Raw genomic sequence first — 25276 nt, 5'->3', positions numbered from 1 at the left:
AAACCAGGGTGCAGAATGCTAATCAGACTCAAGGAGACTGTTGCATTTGCGGGAGGGGAGGGGGGCTTTTGCCATCGCATTCCTGTGCTGGAATATGCCATCACCCAGGTGCCAGCCAGCTTTCCTCCAGCCTCACCTGGGCGTAGGGCAGGAGCCTAACTTGTCCCTCCGCTCCTCAGAGCGGGGCTGCAAATGTGTTGTATGAATGAGTTGGTCAGGACTGCTCTCCAGCCTAATAAAGTAAAACGTTGTTCACATGTACTGTGAAACAGGTCAGAGGGAGGTAACCCAAAATGCTGTAGTGAAGAAGCAGCACTTTCTTCAAGTGCTTCTATTTTAGTGGGATAGCAGTGAGAATAAGCAGAATGAGCACTAGTCATGCGTTCGGTGTCTTGTGCAATCCCCTTAGAGTACCATCACAGTCAAATCATAGCACTCTGCCAGCTTCAGGGAGAACTTTTGGACTTGAACAATATGGATGGAAGAAAGAATCTTAAAACTAAGACATGGAAACCATTCACTAAGGGTTTCAAAACCCAGATCCCAGCGTTTTTCACACAGGCATGATCTTACTGATGTTCTGACCCTGGCATATTTGTAAATATACACATGATAACATGATGCAGATCAGATAAGAATGTGTGTGGCTCTCTGGTTGAATATTAAGACTGTGACTGCTCTCCTGTTCCTTGTAGCAGTGAAGTCCTAGAAATATAGATGATTCCTAAAATTTGCCTAAAAACTGTCTTGATGTAGTTTGTTTGGACGAGACAGAATGACTGATCTAGTTGAGCAAGATTTTTGCTATTGCTGAAACCTTTTTGACAGCCATCCTGTATCTTCAATTACTTATGAGTGATCTGGAGGAAAAAGGCATTTTTGCAGAATCTAAGACAGCAAAAAAAGCAAATTCTGAGTTCCCATGAAATCAACCCTTGTTTATCAAGATATTCTCAGTGTGTGTGAGAACAGGACTATGCTCTAGATTTAGAGCCAACTCAAGAACCGGATTGAAACAGGCGAGTTTTACCCTATTGATGGGGGAGGGGATGTTGGGGTTTTGTTGTTTGGGGTTTCTTTTAACAGCAGCAGAGTTGAAAAGGTGGCACCTTCAGTTTGCTGCTTTTATGACTTCAACTAGAGATTGTAGAGACACTTCTGCTTCCCCCCCCCCCCCCCTTACAGTTCTTAAGCAAATATTCTGGGTTATGCCATTAATTTTTAATTCTCTTCCATTCCTTTTACTTCTTGCAGTTCTTGTGTGGTTGATGAAAATAAGCCTACGCTGCAGGGATGCAAGAGGAGCAACAGCCTGAGGTAGGGCTTGGAGCTGAAAATTTTTTTTTGTCAGTAGAATTGCAAGGAAGGTCAAGACTCTGAATCAACCAGGTACTTCCACTCATCCTCAGGGAAGGTCTGCAAAGTCAGAGGGTTGAGACTACCAGTGTGAGGCCGCTTTTAAAACAGGGAGGTGGGGGGGCTGAGTGCTATTTTTTTGCCACATTTGCGTTCTTTTCAGGGTCCTTTTCCCTCCAATTACAAAAGCTAAAGGGTCTTTTGTATTAATTTACTTGCAGGTGAGGAATTGCAGAAAATAGCCTAACCTATGAGCTTAAACCTTTAGGAGGAAAAAATTTTTTGTAAATTACACGGATTGATTGTATATGAATGATCTCATTGTACATAGGTTAAGTACCTTGCCAAGTTAAACTGAGGTGCTTTTTTCTACACTTTCTGTTCCTTTTCTTCTCCTTTCATATCCGTGTATCTCAAAACCTTTTTCTGGTATAATAGGTGAAGCTCAGGAAATTTTTTTCTTATGAGATATAAAAATGTCGGTTCCTGTGTCCTGTTAGTTAATTAAAAAAAAAAAAAAAGGAATGGCAGACTCTTAAAGTGGTGCTTAGTGCTTTTCCCACTGCAATGTTGTAATGTTGTTATGATGACAAAGCCAGCATAAGTGACAGGATTAATTCCATATGTTACAGATGGATACATTTTTCCAAAATATTTTTGTGACTAGAGTTACGTATGCAAGCAGTAGAGTCAAGCCATATGTTGTGATCAAAAGCTGAGCTGGTGTTAAATTAAATTTGTGAATGTAATTGCAATTTGCAGTGTAATTGCAGTTTGCAGTTGTCAATGAACAGACTTCTGTTTTGTAGTGAAAGGATGATATGTTGCTGTGAATGTTTTAAACTTTGCACTGTAAAGCTGTTGTACTTTTTGGTCTTACTCCATGAAATGTATGATAAATTTTGCCTTACCTTCAGTGGAGCCAAGGTAAGACACTCAGGATTTATTATCTGAAAATTACTGTTTGGCATAATGGAATGCAAGAAGAAATTAATTACTCTTGTTGAAAGCTCTTAACAATTGGATGTGCTTTGTACAGTCCTGTTTTAAATCTTACCAGGTTAAGTACAAAGTGAATAAACCAATCATTCTAGCTGAAAAGCTGACATCCTTCAGGAGAGCTTGGCTGCCTGCTTGCTGACTGATTAGTGCTGCCTTTCATTTGGAAGGTACTTGAATGATGATGGATTCACATCTTGTCTCTAACTTTTTGACTTAATGTTGTTCAAGAATTCCAAATTCTCCCAATAAACATCCTGATTCAACTTTGAATTAATGTAGTTGCCTAAAGGTAGTTTATAGTTGAGCTTTCCCTGATTCTTAAGTCTCTCTTCTGCACTAGCTCTGCCTCTCCAGCTTGGATGACATTGGCTGAATGACTGGGATTGTTTGAATTCTATACACAGGTTTTAAAACTTGCCTGTTAGTTAAAAATAAGAAAAGTTTTGTTAGCCAAAGACCTGCCTCATATACTTCTAGTGATAATATTTAAAAGTCAGTCTTTGGGAATCTTTTCAATTACCTTCTGATCCTTTAGAGAACAAAACTATGCAGATGCTTTGCATCCTTTTGACTTTGATTTCTCATGTATATAAAGTCAACATACACATGAAATTTATAAGATTGGGTGTGCATATTGTGTAATTACCTTACGCTTATTCCAACAGAATAAAATACTTGAGCAGATTCTTCTTGAATGGATATGTGTATTCCTGTGAGTGCTGATTAACTTTGTCAGACTCCTGACAGACTAATGCTGACTGGTAGTAGAGTCAAATACGTCATCTTATGAATGGCAATGGTATTATAATAATCAGTGCACATTTTAGTTTCCAACACAGAAAAAGCTATAGTAGTGTTAGAGATAAATTTGTTCTTTTTATTCTAGAATCAGATTTTTTTTAAACTCCGTGTCAGGTATAGATATTATCTTTTAAAATAGGCATGAAATAGTTTTTAGTATGTTCTTTCTCATACTTATCCAGCTAGGAGAAAAACAGTTGTAAAACCACAGACATTTTGAACTGTTGACACTGCTTAAATTATTTACTTGCCTGAATATTATATGTAGGTTCAAATTGAGCAAACTCACAAGGGGAAAGGTGTATTAAAGTGTTTCATTATAATTCCCAGCCTCCTTTTGAATTTGTTTCATACAGGCTGCTGCAGATCCAATGTCCTCCTTTGATGCACCAGAAGATGGCCCAAAGGAAACGTCAAGTGTATCGCAGAATATCTGTATGTTTCTGGTTTGACTGGGGAGGGTGTATCACGTTGGAAGTATATTAAGCTAAACATCCATGCCTTTTCCTTACCGAATAAGGATGTGGCTGTTAGCACAAAACGGAGATGCAAATGAGGTCATATCTGACTTAATGTGTTCACGATTTGTAGAAAGGCCCAGTTGCGGAAACCAAATTTGGAAAGAGCAATGACATATCGATTGTCAGTTTGCTGCTCCCATGCTTTCAAAAAAAAAGTAAATGGTTTTTGATTTAATAGATATACTCAGCTATTGTTTTAAGCTTGGTCGTTGCTCTAAGCCAGAGATGCATAAGTACGTGTTTGCTTCCGCGTTCTGGCATCTCTACTGTTATGCTGTTGAATCAGTTGCCCCAAGTGGAATACTTTGCCCACACTAGCATGATAATGTTTTGATATGAAGGCCAAGCCTGCAGGATGTGGGAATAGAAGTATTCCAGCCAGAACTGTCTTGTGAAGCCCAGGAAGAGTGTCAGCCCTTACCTTTTAGTGGTAAGGATCAGGTAATGACAGACATTTCTTTCTCTGGAGGAGGAAAACAAAGGCTTCTTAGGATTTGCTTTGTGTTTATTGATATACTGTTGTGATGTTAATGTATACGATGCTCATTTTGAACAATAGGAGCATTCAGATAGTGCTTTCTGGCAGGTACTATGCTCTGAACCACCTTATGGCAAATTAGCGGCTAACAGCAACATTACTATAAGGCTGAAGTTGCTGAATAATCCCTGGGGGTTGCAGCTTTCAGAAATAACAATCATGGGAGCAAACAGAGCCTTGACTAAAGCTATGGGAAAAGCATTCAGACCTGAAGAAGCAGATTAATTTTTTATGTTGCTTTTTTCTCCAGATATAGAAATCAGTTTAATAAAAACCGTAGCTGCTCCTGAGAATGTTTTCCTTGATTATGTCCTTAAATGGTAACATCTGGTACTGCACTGTTATAGCAGTTTTTCTTCACATGAAACCTTATTCAGTCCAGTTCTGAATATATGTATGAGGTGAAGGCTTGAAAAGTTAATAGAAATAAAATCCTTTAAGGGTTACTGAATACATAGAAAGTACTTTCAACTGGGGGAATCTGAGCCGTAAATCAAAACAAAAAAATCTCCGGCCAGGAGAGTATTTGGGGAAGGTACCGTGCACAGTTCCTCATTTCTTATATTCTTCCTTAGATACCCACTTTTGACCATTGTGGGAGGCAAGATATTTGCTTAGGTAGATTTTGGTTGATCTACTATGGCTGCTTTTATGATTATGTCACTGAGAGTGCTACAAATGCAACAGCCCTGCCTCTTCTGCTTCCTTTTACAGTCGTGTTTTCCCCACCCCTCACCATCTGTTTTGGCAGCAACATGGTCTTAGATCAGACCATACTGATTGAAGTACACCATGCTCTTGGGTATTGACCATGAAGTAGTAGGCTACTAAAATGCTAACTAAGAAGGATGTTGGAGGGTGGCTTTTGTTTTGGTTTTTTTTTTTGACATAAAATCTTGTGAGATAAGTATTTGTGGGACAGATCTGGGGCCAGAGCCACACAGTTAAACCAGATTCATGAAACGAATGAATGTATGGTAGGAGGCTGTAATTCATCTGCATCTTTGACATCCTGCCTGCAAACTGTTCACTAACCTTTTTTTTCCCTGGGATTATGATCCTATTCGAGGCTTCTGGACCACTTGAGACCTCTGCTAACTTGTGCAGCAGCTTGCCAGAGAAAGAGAGTTGGTTGGAAACAAAACTCTGCTTTCCTACTTGATGCTTTTTTTTCCTAAGATGCATTACAGCTTAAAGAAGTTACTATATTTCCCATTGATGTAAAACTGAAGCTTCTCTATCTCAGTTAATGAGTCTTTCTGGCATTTAACAAGCAACTGTGATGGAACTGATAGATCTTCCTATTTTCCATGGCAAGCTTGACATAAACTCACATTGTACCATTTTGGTCTTAAGTAGTTTGTTGTTGAAACTAGGGAAGAATGATTGGTTTCCTGACCTGAATACCTCTTAAAGTTTAATTTTCAATTGTATACTGATCCCTGGTGTGTTAATCACAGGAAAGACAAAGGTTGGTACTGTAGGTATCCTGTATGTGCCAATATGTGCAGGTGACTTTACCAGCATACTCATACCAGCGTACATGTGTTGCTATCGTTTATACAGATAAAATCCCAAAAGGGAACGCTTTTGTTCTAGAATTTTAAAAATGCCTTTTTTTTTCCTTCAATTTAGTGTATACCTTTTCTAAGTATTCTTTGCTTCTCTATCCACCTCACCTGCCACACAGCTTCTCTCTTTCCCTTACTGAACTGCGTGGACAACCTGTCCCAGTGTCCACAGGGTAGGAAACCTGGACTGAGACCCATGCTTGGAGGCAGCCTCTCCAGTGGTGGCACTCTCAATGATGTAGCCTCAGAATTGAATGTAAGATTACAGTGGTAAATCAATGGCCTTTTAGCTCTGCTCTGCTGTTTAGTGGTGACATTTTTATTTTCTGTTTTACTTACCTGCACTTTATAGTCATGTGTGCTTTTCTTTTCTGTTTTTCTTTACATTTACAGCTGATGCAGATGCATTTAAAATTCTCCTGGAGATGAAGATGAAGAAGAGGCAGAAACAGCCTACTTTACCAAGCACTGTGACTGAGCTTGACACTGAGGATGGTTCTAAAGTATACGTGGTTGGAACAGCCCATTTCAGTGACAGCAGCAAAAAGGATGTAGTGAAGGTAAATACTAAATGGGAGCCCTTCAGCAGCATGTTTATAATGTTAAAATAGTGTAAATATACTTTAGCATTAAGTAGAATGAAGTCCAGCACTCTGACTTGGTTCTGTGCTGTAACGTCCAGACTCTGTTTTTTCTTGTTAGCTGTTGGAGGGCTAACAGCGCTGTGGGATGAACTGAGGCAGACATATTATCTTAATAATTTTTTTATGCAATACATTGCTTTTCCATCTCAAATATTTTTATTTGTCCTTAAACAACAAATGCAGATACGGTGCCAGTGTTAAAAGTAGAAATCTCACTAGTGAGCTTACATTGCCTGTCATGATACAGCATCACGTCACGCCGACAGTGCGTACTGTGGTTGTTGCATACTCGCTGTGATGGGGACGTGCTGAGAAGATGCAAAGCCTAGAACAGAAACTGCAGTTTACAGCTTCTCTGTGCCCAGGGTGTATAATACCGAGCTGTAAAACGATGCCATTTCAAACTTGGATTCCATTCTCAAGATGCAAATAGGTCCGAAGCTCTAGTGAAAATAGGAACTATTTCATGCTGTACCTCGTGCAAAGTCTGCAGTTTAGTGGCTTTATTCTCCAGAAGCTAGAGGGGCGGGAATCTTGTGCCAGAATCATCAACCCTGGTTCTTACAAAGCTTATTCTAACTCAGATTGCACATTGATTGCAGAGTATGGTCAAAGGAACTTTGTGAATGTGAAAAGTTTAACATCAAGTTTTTCTTCCCCACCCTCCCCAGCACACTTTGTTCTCCATCTTCGTGTCCCAAAGTACCCAGTAACTAAAGCATTTTGCCGTCATCTTCCTTAATGTTTTTCTCAATACATAGCTATTTGGAGAAGTCTTATTTACTCTATTCACTCTTTTAATTGAAAATGATTGCTGGAATGTGCTCTTAAGTCCCTTTTCTCATGAAAGTATTGATATTGGCTGCATTTCTGTTTAATCCTTCCTAAACTGGTGTAAATAAATTCATCTTTTTCAGACAATACAAGAAGTGCAGCCTGATGTAGTTGTGGTGGAACTATGCCAGTACAGAGTTTCTATGTTAAAGATGGATGAAAAGACATTACTAAAAGAAGCCAAAGAAATAAATCTGGAAAAACTTCAACAAGCTATAAAGCAGGTATGATTTCCACAGTGAGAATTAAAGGTTTGTGTTAAGAGCAGTTTGTCAAGTTGCAACCAAAACCAGTGTTCCAATGAGCTGGGAACTTAATACTGTTCACCTAGGTGAGAGTTCCATTACAGTGGCAAAATTAGGTTTGGTATTTATTTTTTCAGCTGGAGTATTGAGGGCTTCTGTTCCACAATGCGATTGTTTGGGCAGTTGTTGACCTCAGCAAGAATCCTCCTGGGTTTAACAGTTGCTCCATTTGCAGGACACAAGTCTAACTTTGTAATTGTAACGCTGTGCTAATATATTTAAATATGATTATTATTCCTGCAATCTGCATCTGTATCACAGCTATTTAGGGAGCACTTAGTTTTGGTATTGTCTGTTGTCATCTGTTTAGTTGCATTCCTTCTTCATCCTAGTGTGTTGCTCTTTCTTTTTAATTCTCATCCACTTGTCTTTTGAGTAGTTTCTAATTGACAGTAGGCCTTGAGGGAGGTTTTTGAAAAATCTGGGCTGAGAAGTGTGGGATTCTATGCAAATTATAACTACTCTGGCAGTTTGATGCCATCTGGGATGGGTGTGCTAAACAAGCGTTCTGTATTTTTTCAGTTTCACCCAGTTAGCTTGTATTTAAGTAATTTTAAGCTAGGCACAGTGAAACAGCACAAAGTTGACTTAAAAATGACAGGACATTTGATCAGAATGCCAGTAGGTGGTCAATAGTAAAAAGAGTTTCCAGTATCCAGTTGAATGAACGAATTCATAGCTTGTTATTTTGGTTGTGTCGTATTATATATTGGAATTGTTTTATTGATGTAATTGGGGAATTTCCAGGATTGCACCCCTCATAAGAATATAATCTGCATCCATGCAGAAGCACTTGCAGTGGCTAGGGGCTAGTCTACTTGTGTTTGTGTGTGTGTACACCTGCACACAGTGTCTTAGTGCAGGCTTTCTGATTCATAGAGTTAGGCAATAATGCGTCTTTCCTGTTTTCTTTATTTATGTCCTGTCAAAGGAAAGAACATTGCAAAACACTTGCATATTGCATGAATTACTGCATCCATCTGTTTATTTTAGGTAAGGTGGATTGTTCTGATGCATGTAGCCAAAAGAATGCATGTTCACAAAAACCAGAGCTGCGTAGCTGGGGGTCTTCTGACCTCGTAAACAGGCACAGAAGCCTTTTTTTTTTCTATCAAAGCTAAATGCAACAGTTTTTGCTGTGCTTCTCTGTTAAGAGGAAAAGGACAATGAAAATAAAATAGCAGACTTTTTTTCTCTGTGATGTAAATTCGTGTTGGCAGCTTTGTAATTAGCACTTCCTACCAGGGCTTGAAGTGATCTTGTGTGCAGACAGTAGGAAATGCAGACTGTGTTGACTGCAAAGCCAGAGAATAATACAAAGATCCTTCCTATTGTTACAGCTCAATCTTAGTCTCCTTTGTCACCAGGGATAATCCAAATAATAAAATTTGGACATTGTGCCTTTTTAAATAATGTATTTATCCATCTATAGTCTCAACCAAAAAAACCTCCAAACCTTCCTCCTTTGATTCAGTAGCAGTATGGGTTATATAGGGAAAACCAGGAAAAACAGTCCAACTGTCTCATGCTAAATTATAGCGTATTTGTTTTTCTCTAGTAAAAATCAAACCAGCTGGTAAGTTACTCAGTCATGCTTCAGTTGTCCCCTCTCATTGAAATGTGCATTCAGGCCCAAAAGTTACACTGAAAGTCAAAACTGCTTGTAACTTTCATCCTTGAGTATCAATTTAGGAAAAGAAAACTGTGTCTTTTTGTAATCGCTTGTATAAATCTTAAGCAGTAAAATTGCATTTCATTGCTCTTGATTGAAGTTGGAAACTGAGCAGTGTTAATATGAAACTATTACACACTTGCAATGGGTCACTGGTATTCACAGCTTATCAAGCAACTGTTGCAGGTTAAAAACAGCCTTCCTCCAGCCCCTCCTTGAATTTCAAAACCCTTACAGTTGTTTGCAGAGAACTACCTGTTTGCTTTCCATTAAGCAAAGCAACACAGTGCAGAGTGGTATCTGGCTCAAATGCGGATTACCTGAAGATGCACACTAACGGTTGGCTTAAACCAAACTGGTAAGACATGTTTTGTCTTATCTTCTCCCCTAGCTTCCTGTTTCCACTGTCCCTTCTGTGTCCATACCATGGCCCCGTGTTAGTCTGAACAGGGCTTGCTTTTTAGCTGCATCATGTCCCTATATGGCTGTATGATTGCTAGTCCTGACACAGAGGAGGAGTTGAGAAACCTTGTTCTGGGGCAGAAGAGAAAGTGGGCTGGTGGCAACCAAATCATAGCTCAACCTCACTTTTTTTAACCTACTCCTTTAGGCTGAAGTTATCTGTGCAGGAATATATTGTAATGTTGTTTAATGCTTCTGGCCTGTGAAAAAGCTCTTGTTTTGCACCATGTAATACAGCCCTCCATGTTTACGTAACCTACAGGATTCTTATGTTAAATAAAATGGATATAATGTGAATTGGTAGATGATGGATACATCCATATGGACAGGAGCATGCTGCTGTCACTTGCTACCTTCACTCGCACTTTAAGGTCTAACCTCCAGTGTGCTTGCAGCAGTAGGAAAACCAGTTCCAGGCTCCAGGTGGCAAGGCTGTGGTTGCACAGGGCTGTGTCCATGGGAATGAGGGTTTTTAAAAGAAGAAATCCAGAGGACTAAAGTACAAACAGCCTGTTTCTGCCCGCAGTTCTGTGGTTAGTGCTGGATCTGTGACTTGTTACACAGTTGAAGAGTAGCCCCACGGCCCGCTCCTTAGGCTGTGTTCCCATACGTAGTATAAGCGTTTTTGTGCTGAGTCCGGTGGAAGATTTATCTGCTTCAGAAGCCCTCTGGCAGCTGCCAATAACAGATGCCTGGGGAAAGGCATTAGAACCTGCAGTCATATTTAGCCTGGGTATTCCTCTCTCTTCCTGTCCTTTTCACTGTCTCCATGCTAGTCATGGTGTCCAATAGAGTGTATCTTCCTCAGTCATCCTTTCCCAAGCCTCATGAGTATTTAGTATGTTTAATCTCTTCTCATATATTTGGTATTTCTTTGCACATTTTCTAGTTCAAGTATGTTGTTTTTAAGACAGGAGTCCGCTAAAGATTGTACAGCAGCGCATTGATGTTTCCATTTTGTTACTTTGCTGGTAATCCCTCTCACTCTTCTTGCTTTCTGACTGCTATTGAACACTGGGCTGATAAAATCAGTATTTCGCTTTCTCTCTCCTGTGTGCTAATAGCTCTGCACCCTCTGCCTGTGCAGTTAAGTTTCCTTCTACTTGTGCATTGCTCTGTGTTTATGGCTGTTGCATCTAACTTGTGAAATTATTTTTAGCCACTCAGGATTCAATGTTCTTTTGTGGTCAGCTTTCCTTTATCTGACATTGAATAATCTGGTATTGATAATAACCTCTTTTACTGTTTTGCTCCCATTATTTTTCGCACATGTTGCTCTTTATCCCTCAACACTTTCTGGCTGGCCAGTGGTTGCTGGTTGCTGCTACATATGGCTGCTTGTCACCTTTTATCTCCTTGATGCTGAGCGAATACGGCAGGCACTGAGTTCCGTGCAGGTTAAGAGCACAGATGACTCGGACACACTTCAAAGATGCATCCCTCTGTTAGCCAGCAGGATGAATATTTCTGTCACAGTGTAAAAATGCAACTTCAAATACATCAATCCTGAAGGGGAGATCAGCCAGCAAATAACCTCAGGCTGCATTATCGTAGTTTTCTTTTCTTTGTGGGCATCTTTTCTGAACTTCTGGAAACCCTTGTCCCCCAGGCTTTTGAACTAGATATCAAGGATGCTGAAAACTCTTTTTCTCACTGCCCTCTTTCTTCTTCGTCTCTCCCCAAGAGCCCAGCGTCTTGTCTTTCTGCCATGCTTGCTAGTTTGTAGCATGGTAAAGCAGATAATCAATTGGCTTTGAAAATAGTTCCTCTCTTTTGCCAGTTCTGGTCCTCAGTGACTCTTGAGTCCACTTAACTGCAAAAATTGCCTACAGCCTTTGGAGAGGTCATACAAGCATCAGATCTGGCACAGGGTGGGCCATTTGAGCATGGCCCTGGGAGGAAGGAATGGAGACCAGGACCTTCCTCTGGTAACTTCAAGCAGTTACATTAACTCAAGCTATCCCATGCAACCTCATCTTCAGTTGTGTGAAGCTGCTGATATAGCAGGAAATTAACCTTTGGCGAGGGAAGGGGGAATACCCCTTTTGGTAGCAGTATGGACTGATGCCAAATTGGAGGAGATGCATAACCAAGGTACAGTTTACGCTTGGGGACAGGTAACATTCAGCCACTGAGTCTTAGTTGTAAAAATAACCGGTTGAGGACAGCCAGAGCTGGACAGAAGGAACAGCTCTGAATGGATTTGTTTGAGACGTTTTTTCATTCTTTTTGTGAAAGGATAGGGAAGGGAAATTTTGCATAAGTATATATAGGAGAATTTTTTTCTTTTTAAAAAGAAGAGCCTTGATTTTAGGTCTCTGTTCAAAAAGTAATGGACTGTGCAAGGAGGGGCCTTCAGTCTGCTTGTGGGAGTGAGTCACACTCAGGACTGTGAGGTCTTTTCTAAGGTCTTATGTGCTGCAGTCATGCACAGCAATTTCTTGCACAATGCTAGGTTCTCTGTGTTTCTGTATCTGTTAACCTAACCAGTCCCCAGCCTAGTGTTTCCCAGGATTGTGGAAGTGTTTATGATTAGACCACTATCTATTTCCCTTTCAGTATCTCTATAACGTGGCATTCAGTGCACATTCAATGGAATATACTTTTGCGGTCCCTTTTTTGTAACCAGATAGATCAAGAAAAATTAAATGCACAGTATGAGCTGTTTTACTCTTCAGTTATTCAGACACTCTCTTCAAGCAGTGGAGTAAATATAGACTGAAGTAAGTCTGGCTGCCCTCCTTTCTTAACTCTGCCATATGTTTTTGTTGAAAGGGAGAATACTTTGGCCGCACACTGAAGTGAAAAGCTACTTCACAGCTGATACAAACTGAAATAAGAGAGCTGTATTGATCAGTGAATTGGCTTCAAACGGTCGCTTCAGTGTTGCTTCTTCATTAAGATAATTAATGTTTTTTTCATGACTGTGAACAGTGCATTCTTCTGAGAAATCCACACAGCTTGTTGATTTTCTTTTTTTTTTTTTTTTTTAAATGTTTTTCTCCCTCTTCGCCAGAATGGAGTCATGTCTGGATTGATGCAAATGCTGCTTCTGAAGGTTTCTGCTCACATCACAGAACAGCTGGGAATGGCCCCAGGAGGAGAATTCAGGGAGGCTTTCAAAGAGGTGCGAATTTGAAATGGTTTTTCTGAGGTCAGATTACTGGCCTTTTGCTCCCAGAGTCGAACTAAATAAAACTATTTGTTAGTGACAAGAAAAGAGCAGTCTGGCCATACTTGTGCTGAAGCCTATGAAGTAGTAAGAATCATCTTCGGCTTCAAAGTGTACTCAAAAGTACAGAGGTTTGTAGCCCTTAGTGGCATGAAAGCAACTCCAAAAAGGCTTCAAATGATAAGGGTTTTTCCTGATAATATTTCTGATGGCATTTGTTTTCATTTCATTAATAATTTATTTTATTCCTGTTAAGTAATTGTTTTTGAATTCTGGATATGAATCCTGGTCCCACTGTTGGTGGTGTCACGGTTTCAGGCTGTGGAAACCAGCTCTCAAGCATTAATGAGATCTAACACATTCATCTGGAAAGATTATTTGGGGAAGTGAAATATCTGACTGGTCTATTAGTCCTATCTGGTCTTTTAACATTCCCTTTTGTACTACTGCCAGCTGTGATACTGGGAAGTAAATAGCAGCTGGACTTCTACTGTGTATCACAGCTACTCTTTTTTGTCTGGGAATACTGAGACACTATTTCACTGTATGTATCCACCTTGCAGAATGTGTCTTGCTATTTTTATGTAAATTAGGTACTAGTAAGGAAATCTGAGATAACATAGCTCTTAAAGAATCTGGAATAATTTGGTGTATTTATCCTTAATAAAACCAAAACTGTTTCAAGGCTTGTTTTCCTAAGCATTCCAGACCAGAGTGAAACATTTTAAGTGTTTCCCATTTCAAGGGAGGGGGGATATATATATAGATATAGATATATTCTAAAGTGGTGGGTTCAAATTTTTAAACAGGTATGCATAGAAAAGAATTTTCTAGAAATTCTGTACTGTGCTAAAATTTGTCAGTCTAAGCTACAGCAAAATCTCACCTCGCGTTGTTGTGTGGTATGTGGCATCAGTTCTTGTTTCATAAGCTCCTTCTTGAATATATTTTACCATGACAAACTGATAGGTTAGTGATCCTGACAAATCCTAGGTAAAAGCAAAATGACCACATTTGTTTCACCTTAGACTGTATTCAGACCCAGATAGATATTGAGCCCCATCTGTTCACCTGAAGTAGTCATAAGCAGGAGCTTTCTGCTTAAGTAAAAGTAACCTAAAGAGGGTGGCATTACAACTTAATGTTCTTACTGTAATACATACTGCATCTTGTAGCTGATGTATTCCTTCATAAAGTAGTATTTTGGAAATTTTATTTACTGCAAAGCCAAAATATTTTTTTATGTTGAAGTATGACACTACTGGCTCTTTTTAAGATACCTGGTATAACACAATAAAACAAACGTTCTCTTAATAAGGATGTACTGTGTATGAAATGTTGACTAGTGATTTGTATCTTCTCTTTCAGGCCAGTAAAGTACCTTTCTGTAAATTCCATCTTGGAGACCGACCCATCCCTGTTACATTTAAGAGAGCAATTGCTGCACTTTCTTTCTGGCAAAAAGTCAAGCTTGCCTGGGGCCTTTGCTTCTTATCTGACCCAATCAGGTATGAATAAGCATCCCATATGTTTATCGGGGTGAATTGTTCAATTCTTCAGTTTGACTTTAGTACAAGCTGGAAGCCCTCAGTACCCAGCCTGATGCAGTGAAACTTGAAGTTAGTGAGAAGGATAATTATCCAAACTACCCTACAATAATCCATATTTTTTAAAAGAAAGCTGGCTTTCTGATCTTGTTCCACCTCTTTCTTTAATTGTCCAGCTCTTGTCTTTAATTGTTACTTCGTATCGTATCAAAAGTGAAAGATTTGGTGCTGGAGAATTCCTAGTGTACTTAAGAAAAAAGTTTTTTTTTTTTTTTTTTTATTTTTGTGCTGAAAATAAAGTCTTTCCCACTACTGTGTGTGGATATTGTAAATAGAAGAGAGTAGGGCCTCGGTATGCTAATTTATACCTCCTTAAGATTTCCAAAGGACTTGGGCCTGCTGTGCTAAGTCACATCTGGATCAGGGCAGCTTGAGAGCTGAATCTGCTGTCTGAGCAGATTTTTGGAACAAGAGCAAATGTTTAAAGGCTGTGGACAACATGTGGACTCATAATGATTATTGCCTTTATAAAGGGACATTGTTAGGAACTTTTGCCTTACGGTAATATTTCTCAGACAGCTATTCTCTTGCTCAGTTTGATTTCCCCTGCCCTTCAGAGACATCCCTGTGCCAAGTTTGCTTCCTCTTTCCACAAGTAGGTGTGCGATAACATGCTTGCACTGAGTGAGAACACATGCACAGCTGTCCTCCTAAATTCAGGCTGCTCCTACTGGGCTCGCAGTGTTGGGAGGCTTGCCAGAAATGGGTTCCCTGTGCATGTGGTCCCTGAATCTCAGTGCCTCTCTCATACCCTGTGACCAGAGCTCTGCACAGCTCATGAAATGATCTGTGGCATTTTTTCCAGGCTTTTAAAATTGGGCCAAGGCTCAAACCATAGCCTGGTCAGTCAATCCTTCCGTTTTCCAGTTTTAGCATTTACTTAATTGTCCTTTCCTGTAAATACTTGCTGTTACATTCATCTGTAAAATGAGTTTGACCCTCTTTCAATCCATTAACTACAGCTCATGTGCAAAGTAAGTTTTCTTTCTTACTAGTCTAGTACCAGCATGAAACTATTTGCAGGCTTTTGAGGGGCATTGGAGGATATATTTCTCTGCAGCTTCTCCAGTTCTTTTATCCGTCCTAAGAACATTTTGCTTTTCAACTGCAATATTAAAATAATTATGATATATGCACACTAGCTTCCCACTGAAGCTTGGACATAGCATCTCAGTTGTTGTCGTACAATTGATTGATCTGCTATGTTGATTTTTAAAAATAACGTGGGTAGGGGCTGAAAAGGAAAGATGTTTATAATTGGGAAGTTGTTGGGGGCAGGAGGGTATTGTGCACCCAGCCATCAACATGAGATTCTACAGAAAATGGAGTAATAATTCAGCATCAAATTTGTGTCAGTCTGATAGCTTTTCTATGATCTGTTGAAAGCTAGCAATGCATTTCTCCTTTTGGTTGTCCCTGTTGACATTTGTAGTTTCCTTTTGATCTTGGAAACTAAAGAAAGCATGTTTGGCATCATTCTTCAGTAGACAGTGATGTAAAACCAGATCATTCTGTTGCCACAGACAATGGTTGTACCACAGCTGTGGGTACAAACAGAAGGTTAACAGCACCTATGAAAAGCACCTATGGAAAAAAATAAAAGCTCGTTAAATTTACTTCTGTGGTTTTTATTTGTTTTTCCTGCCCATTTCCTAGTCTTCTGTTCAGGGAATTGATTTATAACTTTGACTTCCCTGCTGAAGACCTGTGATTGACACTAGGAACCTGCAGAACTCTTTCCATCCCCTCAGACTGTGCCTTACGGTGTGCTTTTTTTGTTCCTTAAATAGAGCCTCTGTGTGTTCAGTGATCAGATCTGCTTCCTCAGGAGCGCTCTGTGTTGCCTCTTCTAAGCTTATTAATATACACTGAAAGTGGAGCACCATGATAACTGTTTCCTTTGAAGCCCTAGTGCTTTTGCTCAGTTGAGTTGTCAGCTTTCAAACTGACAGGCCAGTTGCACTGCCTAAAGGCAAGTGACCTCTCTTCTTTCCCTTTCCCTCACTGTTGAGGCATTGTTAGGTATCCAGTTATACAGGTTTAGGGAGTTTGTTTTGCTTTTGAAGAGGAGAACCCCGGGAGGAGAACTGTAGAGTGTGGGTTTATGTGAATAATGTGTATAGTACCCAATTGTTTTTATTCATTGGTTTGTCTGTATTGGGCTTTAAAAGCATAACAGATACTGAGAAAACTTATCTTTCTTTCAGTAAAGATGATGTGGAGAAATGCAAACAGAAGGATTTACTGGAGCAGATGATGGCAGAAATGATTGGAGAATTTCCTGATCTTCATCGAACGATTGTCTCGGAGCGAGATATTTACTTGACCTACATGCTGAAGCAAGCAGCAAAGCAGATAGAACTACCTCGAGCTTCAGAAAGTAATTGTTTTAAAGCGGATATCATAACTAGCAAGGTGTTCTTTGTGTACTAGTCCAAAGTTCAGTTCTTCTCAGGAAATCTGGGATGTTCTGTTCATGTGTGCCACGTCACATAAGATAATGGTGCTTAAAAAATTAAAAAGGGATATTACTCTTCTGTCGCAACCACCTATAGAAGTAAAGAATTTTCATAGAGCAGTAGACTCCAAATTATGATTCCTTTCTCATTGTGCTGTTTAAAACTGGAAAATACTAATTAGCCTGACAACTTTTTCAAAAGGCAGGCATCTGGCATTACAGCACAGCGTGGGACAGTCTACGCTTATATTGCCTATCTCTCTTCCACCTTGTTACCGTACCAAATTCATTGTCATCACTAGCTGCTCAGGAAAACATTTCTTGCTTGAAACGTGTAACTCTGCATGTTTCAGCAAGGTATAAGCATACAGGATAATTGCATTTCTCTAGCCTTTGGAAGTATTTTGCTGCTGTATGTGATCTGCATGCCCTTCCTATATATAAGCATACTGAGGTATGGGTTACCTCTTATTTGCTGTCTTAAGATACTGTTTGTAATCGCTTCAGTGCAGACCTCTGGCAATGTCTTGTGATTGAAAAAATAGCGAGGGGATTGTACTTGTGTTCTTCTATCTCCCTTGCCTAATATTACCTCAATGCTGCTTTCATAAAGTTTGTCCAAACACACAGTATTTCCTGTTAGCTCAGTTGATGTGGCTGAAAGAAGCACAGATGCATTCAGTTACTTGGTCCAAAGAGCAGGCTGAAAACTTAGTTTTATTGTTGGTCCTGGCTGCGTCATAAGCCACAAGAGGAATTGTTTAGCAGTTCCCCTGCTCTTTTATTTTCTCCCTTTAAATCTACCTTCTTAAAAGCTCAGTCTCTGGATCACTGGTTTAGTGAATGCCTGTGAAACTGGAAGGGGTTTATATGCATTATGAAGGACTTAAAATAGAAGATGGGACCATAAAAGACAAGAATGTGAGGGACTATTTGACTGATAGTCATGTGTCTCAGTCTCCTAGTTAACAAGAGACAATGCCAGAGACAGTTTTGTTTAGAAGCTGTGCATTTATATTATATATGTACAGTCTGTTCTATGCATTTGTGCTCACGAGAGGCAAAAAGAAAAAAGGGGAAAAAAAAGGCAAATTATGTACTTAAGATTCATAGTAAAATACAAAACCTCACAATTCAGAAACATGACCCACACAGGGAAGGAAAGAAATTAATTTAGCTTGCGTCTGCTGAGCCTCTCACTCTGAGGCTGGAGTATGAGCCCTGGCCAGGTCTGTCTACTGAAACAAACGTTTCCTGAAAATCCAGAAACCGTGCTGATTTTTTTCAGACTTTCAACATAAGAGGCAGTAGCTGAGATGTGTATTAACTTTTAGTATGTAACAGAGTTGTAATATCTAGTACTAAGAGTCCCTGCCTCTTGGAAAATTCAGTTTTGTAATCTCACACATTACCTGTTTGTTTATAGCTTGAAATTAGTTCTTTTACTGATGTGTTCCTTTCTCTCCATCTCTCTTTCTCAGTTGAACCTAGAAAATATATCCCAGCTGTTGTAGTTGGTGTTGTTGGGATGGGTCATGTACCTGGAATTGAAAAGAACTGGAACTCTGACTTAAACATCCAGGAAATAATGAGGTAACAGTCATCCTTTCCTACGTGTTGACATAATAACTTCTCTTGCTAAAAGACAGCAATAACTGGTTTGTTTGGGGGTTTTTTGGTTGTTTGTCACCGCTTGAAGAAACATCACTACTGTCATCCCTGCCCTGTCAGCTCACTGACTTGCTGTGCAGTGCTTGCAGATTGTGCTTACAGCAAAGGGAAAGAAAATATCAAAGGAAAAAAGTAAATAGTTGGATATCGAGGGATGTAGAGATGAGAAGATGCCCTTGTCTAGAAAGAAAATTCATTGATCTACATTTAAGGCTTTTAAAACAAGAATTCAGGTGAGGGCTGTAGAAGATGATGAAAACAAAACCAGGCTTCCAGTCTAGCTTAGACAAATATAAACTGGTGGATTCAAAGCTTTTGTTGTGTCAGGACACTGCTGGCTCTGGCAAGCTTACTATCACAGTTGCTCATAGCCTATTTTTAACTGTGTGTATATATATATAAAAAATATGTTTTAATGTGTATACCTAAATATGGGCTGATTTAAGCCATGTATCTGATGAACTCTCACTCCAAAGTACATATTAAAATAGATGTATGTGCTTTGTAAAAGCAGGAATTGAAGAACCAAAATGTTCAGACTATGTGTATCCTATAAAGCCACAAAGGTCAGGACTTTAGAAATGTAGGAGAGATAGCACGACCTGGTAGTACTGGTTTGTGGTGGTTTAGGATAATAGAGCCTTTCAAATATTGGCACTTTATCTTATCACATCTGTTTACTGTGTTTATGTAAGCACCTCACCCATCTCTTCAGAGGCTCTGAAAAACGGAAAAGACTGTACCCCATCTAAATGGTGTATTTAGGCATCTAAAATAGGATTTAGAGAGACTTCTGGTATCTGGATCCAAGAATGCAATGTACAGAAGCCCTGCCTAGCCATTTGTAAGTCTTTTTCAAGGCTAAGCCTTGCCTGGAGTCACAAACTAGATGTCCATATTCCTCCGCACCTTCGCAAATAACCTGTAAAATGAGGTTGCCCAAATCTGTATAATTGTATGGTTAATGTTGGTTGCATCATTGACATTACAGAACTGAATAGCCAAAAGCCTGACTATGTGTCTTGAAGTTTACATAGAGGGTCTTTTTCATCAAAGTTTAGACTCTTGGACTTGATTGTCTTTACCGTGCCAGTGCCATAATCAAGTGCAATGGTTACCAGTTATCTTTCATAAGACATTAGTATCGCATTAACTTGACTTTGTAAAATAATATGAAGCAAATTACATTCATAAGATTACTATATTTGAGACTCATTTCTCGTTAAAACTTTTTTACCCCTCGTGCTGTTGAACTGCAGTTGCAGAGCAGAGTTACGGGGGTTTTGTGTGTGTTAGTGGTTGTCACCTCTCTAAAGTGAAAAGTTTTTAAGACTTTTACAGGTATTTAGTTATGTTTTACAAGTTGCAAATTGTCTGGATAGAAACATATACATTTCTCAGACTTCCAGTTTTTAAGTTCATGCATTGAACCTGACTCTGAGCAGACCTTACTATTTGCTTCAGATTGTTATGAATTGATTCTTTTTAAATTGCGCTGAGGAACTGGAATTGAGAAAGAATAGATAGAGAAGCAGGTAAGAAGGTGTAAAGGGATGCCTTTACCCCACCCTTTGTTCAATATGCTTTTTTAAAACTCTTCCTGTATATTCCCTTAATATGCAAAATCTTACCAGTAATAACTTTGCCCTAGTTTGAGCACATGGATCTAAACTCAGTCTAGTTGTATCCTAATCGCAGTGCATCTAACCTGGTTTGAGTGTGCCAATAATGTTTTTGCACTACTGTAACTGATTGCTTCTGAATACATTAGAAACATTTTCTAGATATAAATAAATGAGAACTTGTGGCTTCTTTGAAATGACATGCAGAGACCTCTCCATCCCCTGTGAGAGGATTATCTGAGTTGCAGTGTAGGCATGCTGTGGGTGCAGGGCCGGCTGAGGTACCGCAGAGCCTGTTAGTGAAGGTGCAGGGCTACGTGTGCGTGTTGCTGTGCTTTCAAAGCCAGCTTTATTTTGAAGGCAATATTAACTGTTTGCTTCGTACACTAAGTTAATAAGACTGCTTGAAGGCAGGGGTAGACGTGGTGTGCCTGTTGTCCTCTGCCCTCCTGGTTCCAGGTGGCCAGTGCAAAGACTACCACGTGCCTCTGTGAAGATCTCAAAGCCAGCAATACCTGCCAGACTGGAGACAGCTTCATGCGAAGCCTCTCTGATTTGTCTGCGCTGTCCTCTGTGGACCTCCAGAGGCCAAGAGCGCTGCAGGGGCTTGGCCTCCACGCGCTCGTGCTGGGAGCTGCAGCTAGGCTGGTAAGCCTGCCTGGCATCCGGGGGTACACTTTGCTAAAACACCCCCCTTGAATCTGTGCAGGGGCCAGCCTGGCTCCAGGCTTACCCCTTCTGGCCACACAAACCTGACCGGGTCCTGACACACGTTATCCAGAATATCCATTTCCTCCATTACCCTGAATGACAATGAGTTGACTGTACAGGTGTTGGACTTAGGTTGTGTCGTGTGTTTCTTCTGACTTTTGTCTCTGTGCAGAGATATGCATAGTAATATTATAAACAGTTTGACAAACAGTATTAACTTCTAGTATTCTTCAAGAAGTCTTGATGTTGTCTTAGTTATTTTGAGAGGGTGATGGGCAAGTCAAGGTCCATAGCTATTAAGAGTGGCATCATACGTAAGTGGAAAAAGCTTTATTAGTATTTTTTGTTGTTGTTACTATTTAATTTGGATGTAGCCCTCGAACATGAAAGAATATGTTATTCGTTCATGACACATCTGTTACCTGAAAGTCTCTTGCCCTATAAGGGGGAAGGGGAGGAAAGATCTTTGTTTTGATTGGAAAATGCCTGTTCTTTCCAGCTATGCAGATGTTAACATTGTTTTATATCTTTTGCTTCAGTGTGCCTCCTCCATCAGCTTCAAGTAAGATTTTCAAATTTGTCATAAAAGCAACAGTTTTTGGACTGATGGGATATGGCTGCTACCGAATAGGTCAAAGGACAGCTCAGTTTATTCTCTCGATGCCAGCAGCACAGAGCTATCTTCAGAAGCTGACAGAAATAAGGTCTCAGCATTGAACATCGAGTGGAGGCACTATGTGAAGAAGGTGGCTGAAAAAGGGTGATAGAGGCAACAAATGTGAACTGGACTGAAAGAAGAGCGAGATGAGGATTCTAGTCAGAGATGATTGATGCTGAGCAACACTGAATTGCTGTATAATAAAAGATTTGATACTAAAGTTACACCAGCTATGATCTAATGAATAGGTTTGATTCCTGGTAAGTGTGTTACATGAAACCACGATTCCAGATTGAGGTAAAAATGTACGCAAACATATATATTATATATATGCATACTCTATATATAATATATATTACTGATGATGTAGTACAGACAGCTTAAAGAGTGTATGTTCATGACTTCTTTTCCGGAGGAACAGAACAACACAAAGTAACCTAATTGGCTGCATCTGCTCCGAAGTTCAGGGACACTTGTCTTGAGTGATTCTTCGCTTTTTTTCCTTAGGTATAATAATACCTAGTGGTCATTTCTGGTGCCAGACACTTTTACACATAATTTAGAAGGACATCTTCTCAATGTGTGTTTTATACTTCAAACATTTAGGCTTTTTTTAAACTTAAGAGCTTTCAAAAGATCTCAGAATTGTACAGGCTGTCATACGTACACTGCTCAAATTTTTTACAAGCCTTACTGAAGAACAGGAACGTTGCCTTTAGATTGCATCCCTTGTTACCACCACCAGTTGAATTGTCTTTCTCCTGCATAGAGAAGGTATAGCCACGCCATCAGAATGCAATGTGGTTTGTGTCAGATGTTTACAGGACACTCTGTTCCTTTAGATTAGCTTATTTAAACTGTATTATTTAGCCAAATCCTGCTGGATTCAGTATTGTAAATTTAAGAGACTAGAACTACTGTAAAATTTACTTTTGTTTCTCGGACCTTTCATTATTGGGACAAGAAGTCTGGAATTGATAGTACCTGCCCCCCATTTTTGATACATGAAAATATTTTATTTATCAATGTAATTTCTCAGTGGATGAATATTTTAATCTATTTAATAGAAAAGCAATGTTCAGTTTAGTTTTTCAAACTAGCTGTAGCATTTTATTTGGATTACCTGCTATTTATACATAGAATTATGGGTACTTCAGACTGCTGTGATTTTCTTTCTTAATTATCCAGGACAGCCATCCATCATTGTTTTGTTTTGGTTTTTTTAATCCTAGGTTCATATTTCATAGGAATTTTTTTGGTACCCTTTATACAGGATTGTCAATGATTGTAAAGTGCCCTCTGCAATCAGCTAGTCCCGGTTCAACAATACAAATAACTGTAATTGTCATATCGAAGTTTTAACCTGATGTATTTGAGTCCCATTTGCTCCTCAGGCTCATATACAGTTGCTCATTGCTTAAAGTGAAGTTTTTACCTGTATTAATTTCTTTTGGGAATGAAAGATAGGAACCAGTGTGTGAGGCAGGAGGAGGAAAAGGTGATGTTGTGTTTTGTGTTTGTTGTTTTCACTTGGTTCAATAAAATCAACAAACTGCTTTTAGTAGGGTATATTTCCAAAGCCTTGTGTTGGAAATTGTCCCATGCAGTCTATTGTTTGCTGAAAGTATGTACATGTATTTTCTGTGCAGTGTTCTTTTTCAAGCTTTTTAAATGAAATTAAGGGTCTAATGCTCCTCTCTGTGATGGCATTGACTTTGCTGGGAGCTGGTCTGTCCATGCAACCTGATGCTTTTCTGCCTTGCACTTTGAAAATCGTATGAGTTCTAGTGCAGCAAATCATTTAAGTGCATGTTTATCTTTAAACCTATTAAATCTAACCCGATCCTGCAGAGCTCTTCAGATGATGCTAGGTGCTTTTCTGGATCTGGCCCTTACGGTTGTGCAGGGAATAAACCTTAGCAAATGAGAATGGCAGCAATTCACACTTTGTGTCCAAGAAGTGTGAATGATAATACAGAATACAGTGGAGGCGGGTCCTTTTATTTTCCATCTATCAGTGCTTAAGAAACCACCAGCCATCTCTAGCAAGAGGAAAAGCAGCATTTGTAAACAATTTATAGAAGACTAAAGTGACTGCCTGAATTTTGATTCCTGATATTTTTTTTAAAGGTTTAATGTATTGTTTACAATTAAGCAGTCCTATTTGAATAAATCTATTACATTTTATGTACGTTTTTAAAAGATGAAAGCAAAAGCTTAAGCTCATTCTTTTCCTGGCTTTACTGACATACCAAAATATTGTTTTGTTGGTTGGTTTTTTGAGAATTTTTAGCTGGTAGAATTCAATATATTGATGTTTTGCTTTAAGTTATCTACAGATTTTTAAGGTATCTGCAGATATTTTAAAAGCTCTGTAGATCTTTGATATCTGTGCTCAGGTAATTTTACACAAAGGAAAACAAATCTAAGGTAAATTTTAGATATGAGCCTTAAACTTGGGTGGGACTAATGCTAAATGATTGTCATGGAGCATTCTTGCAGACTTAATGTTTATGCTTTTTAGCCAGAAGTGATTACCGTGTAAGTTGTCCGTTCATTATTCAGTTATTCTCTCCAGTTAGTACCTTAAGTCTATTGTTCCACTTTTTTTTTTTTTTTTTTACACAAAGCATATCAGCAGATTCTTCAAGGAGCCTGTTTGTGGACTGAGAATTTGCAATTTGTCTTCCCACTATTGCAAACTGGCAGATCATATGCATGCACTGTTTATTCAGTGGCATTGGAAAGCCTGATGAATTTGCAGAACTAACAATCCTATGAATCCATACACGAATGCTCAATGTTGTATATTCAATGTGTTGTACTGTTTATGTAACATAATCAGTGTTTTAGGTCCATTCTTTTCTGTTCAAGTCAGTCCTTTCAGTGTTAACAGCATCCTGTAAAATTTAAATATATGTTGAATTGTCCCAGCCCCGCCTCAACCTTATGAAGCCATATTGTATTTTTTTGGTGACATGTACATCTGTTTTATGCATTTGTACATGTGATGTAATTTTGAAGTATTTTTAACAATGTGTGCCTTTAAAGTGATTTAAAGTAAACAGCAGTATGTTCTATGATATAAAAAATAAAATATTTTAACCACCATTTCTGTTGAAGGCATTTATTTTCCTTATTAATCAGTATTTTTATTGAGAACAAACACTGGTTAGCTAGATCTAGTACATGATAATTTCACCATCTAACACATTTTTCTGAACAAGAATGTCAGTTGGAGTAAATACCTCCCACTGAGGGGCATCTGAGTGTAATGCTGAAGCAGGGAAACTAGTTTACCTACCATATGTAATCGGTTAGGAGAGGAAAGGATGAGTTTCCCTGCCCTACTGAACATGCAGGGAGACTCACTTCTCAATGCGAGTACCTAAATTCAGAGTCCAGAGTTAGGCATGGTGAGTTGACTTTTTGTTGTTGTTGTTGCTTTTCTTTTAATGTCTCCAGTGCTCAGTTGTGCAAGGAGCTGATGGCCTTAGTCCCAGTCCAGCAAAGCGCTCAAACACTGGCCTAATATCAGGCACAGTCACTTGTGCTTACAGTGCTGTCCTCTGCATGGGAATTAAAGACCCTTTAAGTGGAAAAGGCATTGAATTAGTGGCAAAAAGTTTAATCTTTCAAATTGAGCCAGGTAAATCAACATGACCATTACT

At 39.2% G+C, this 25276-nt stretch overlaps 1 protein-coding gene across 1 annotated transcript; it reads left to right on the top strand.

Annotated features, from left to right (window-relative positions):
- Window positions 1-1259: 1259 nt before the first annotated feature.
- On the top strand, window positions 1260-24202 carry TRABD (TraB domain containing). The gene is made up of 9 exons (XM_050899472.1): window positions 1260-1317; window positions 3516-3594; window positions 6183-6349; window positions 7351-7491; window positions 12723-12833; window positions 14247-14386; window positions 16693-16865; window positions 18425-18536; window positions 21487-24202. Exons 1-9 carry the CDS (start codon window positions 1294-1296, stop codon window positions 21662-21664), a joined length of 1125 nt encoding a protein of 374 aa, XP_050755429.1. The 5' UTR covers window positions 1260-1293; the 3' UTR covers window positions 21665-24202.
- The last annotated feature ends 1074 nt before the right edge of the window (window positions 24203-25276 follow it).

Source organism: Gymnogyps californianus, chromosome 1, assembly GCF_018139145.2.
Source record: "Gymnogyps californianus isolate 813 chromosome 1, ASM1813914v2, whole genome shotgun sequence".
NCBI lineage: Eukaryota > Metazoa > Chordata > Aves > Accipitriformes > Cathartidae > Gymnogyps > Gymnogyps californianus.
This window is presented reverse-complemented; position numbering and strand designations above follow the sequence as displayed.

Coding starts and splice junctions, on each gene's coding strand:
- TRABD (XM_050899472.1), top strand. CDS start 1,294: ATGCAAGAGGAGCAACAGCCTGAG. Junction 3,595..6,182: donor AAGTGTATCGCAGAATATCT/GTATGTTTCTGG, acceptor TTACATTTACAG/CTGATGCAGATGCATTTAAA. Junction 16,866..18,424: donor ACTACCTCGAGCTTCAGAAA/GTAATTGTTTTA, acceptor TCTCTTTCTCAG/TTGAACCTAGAAAATATATC.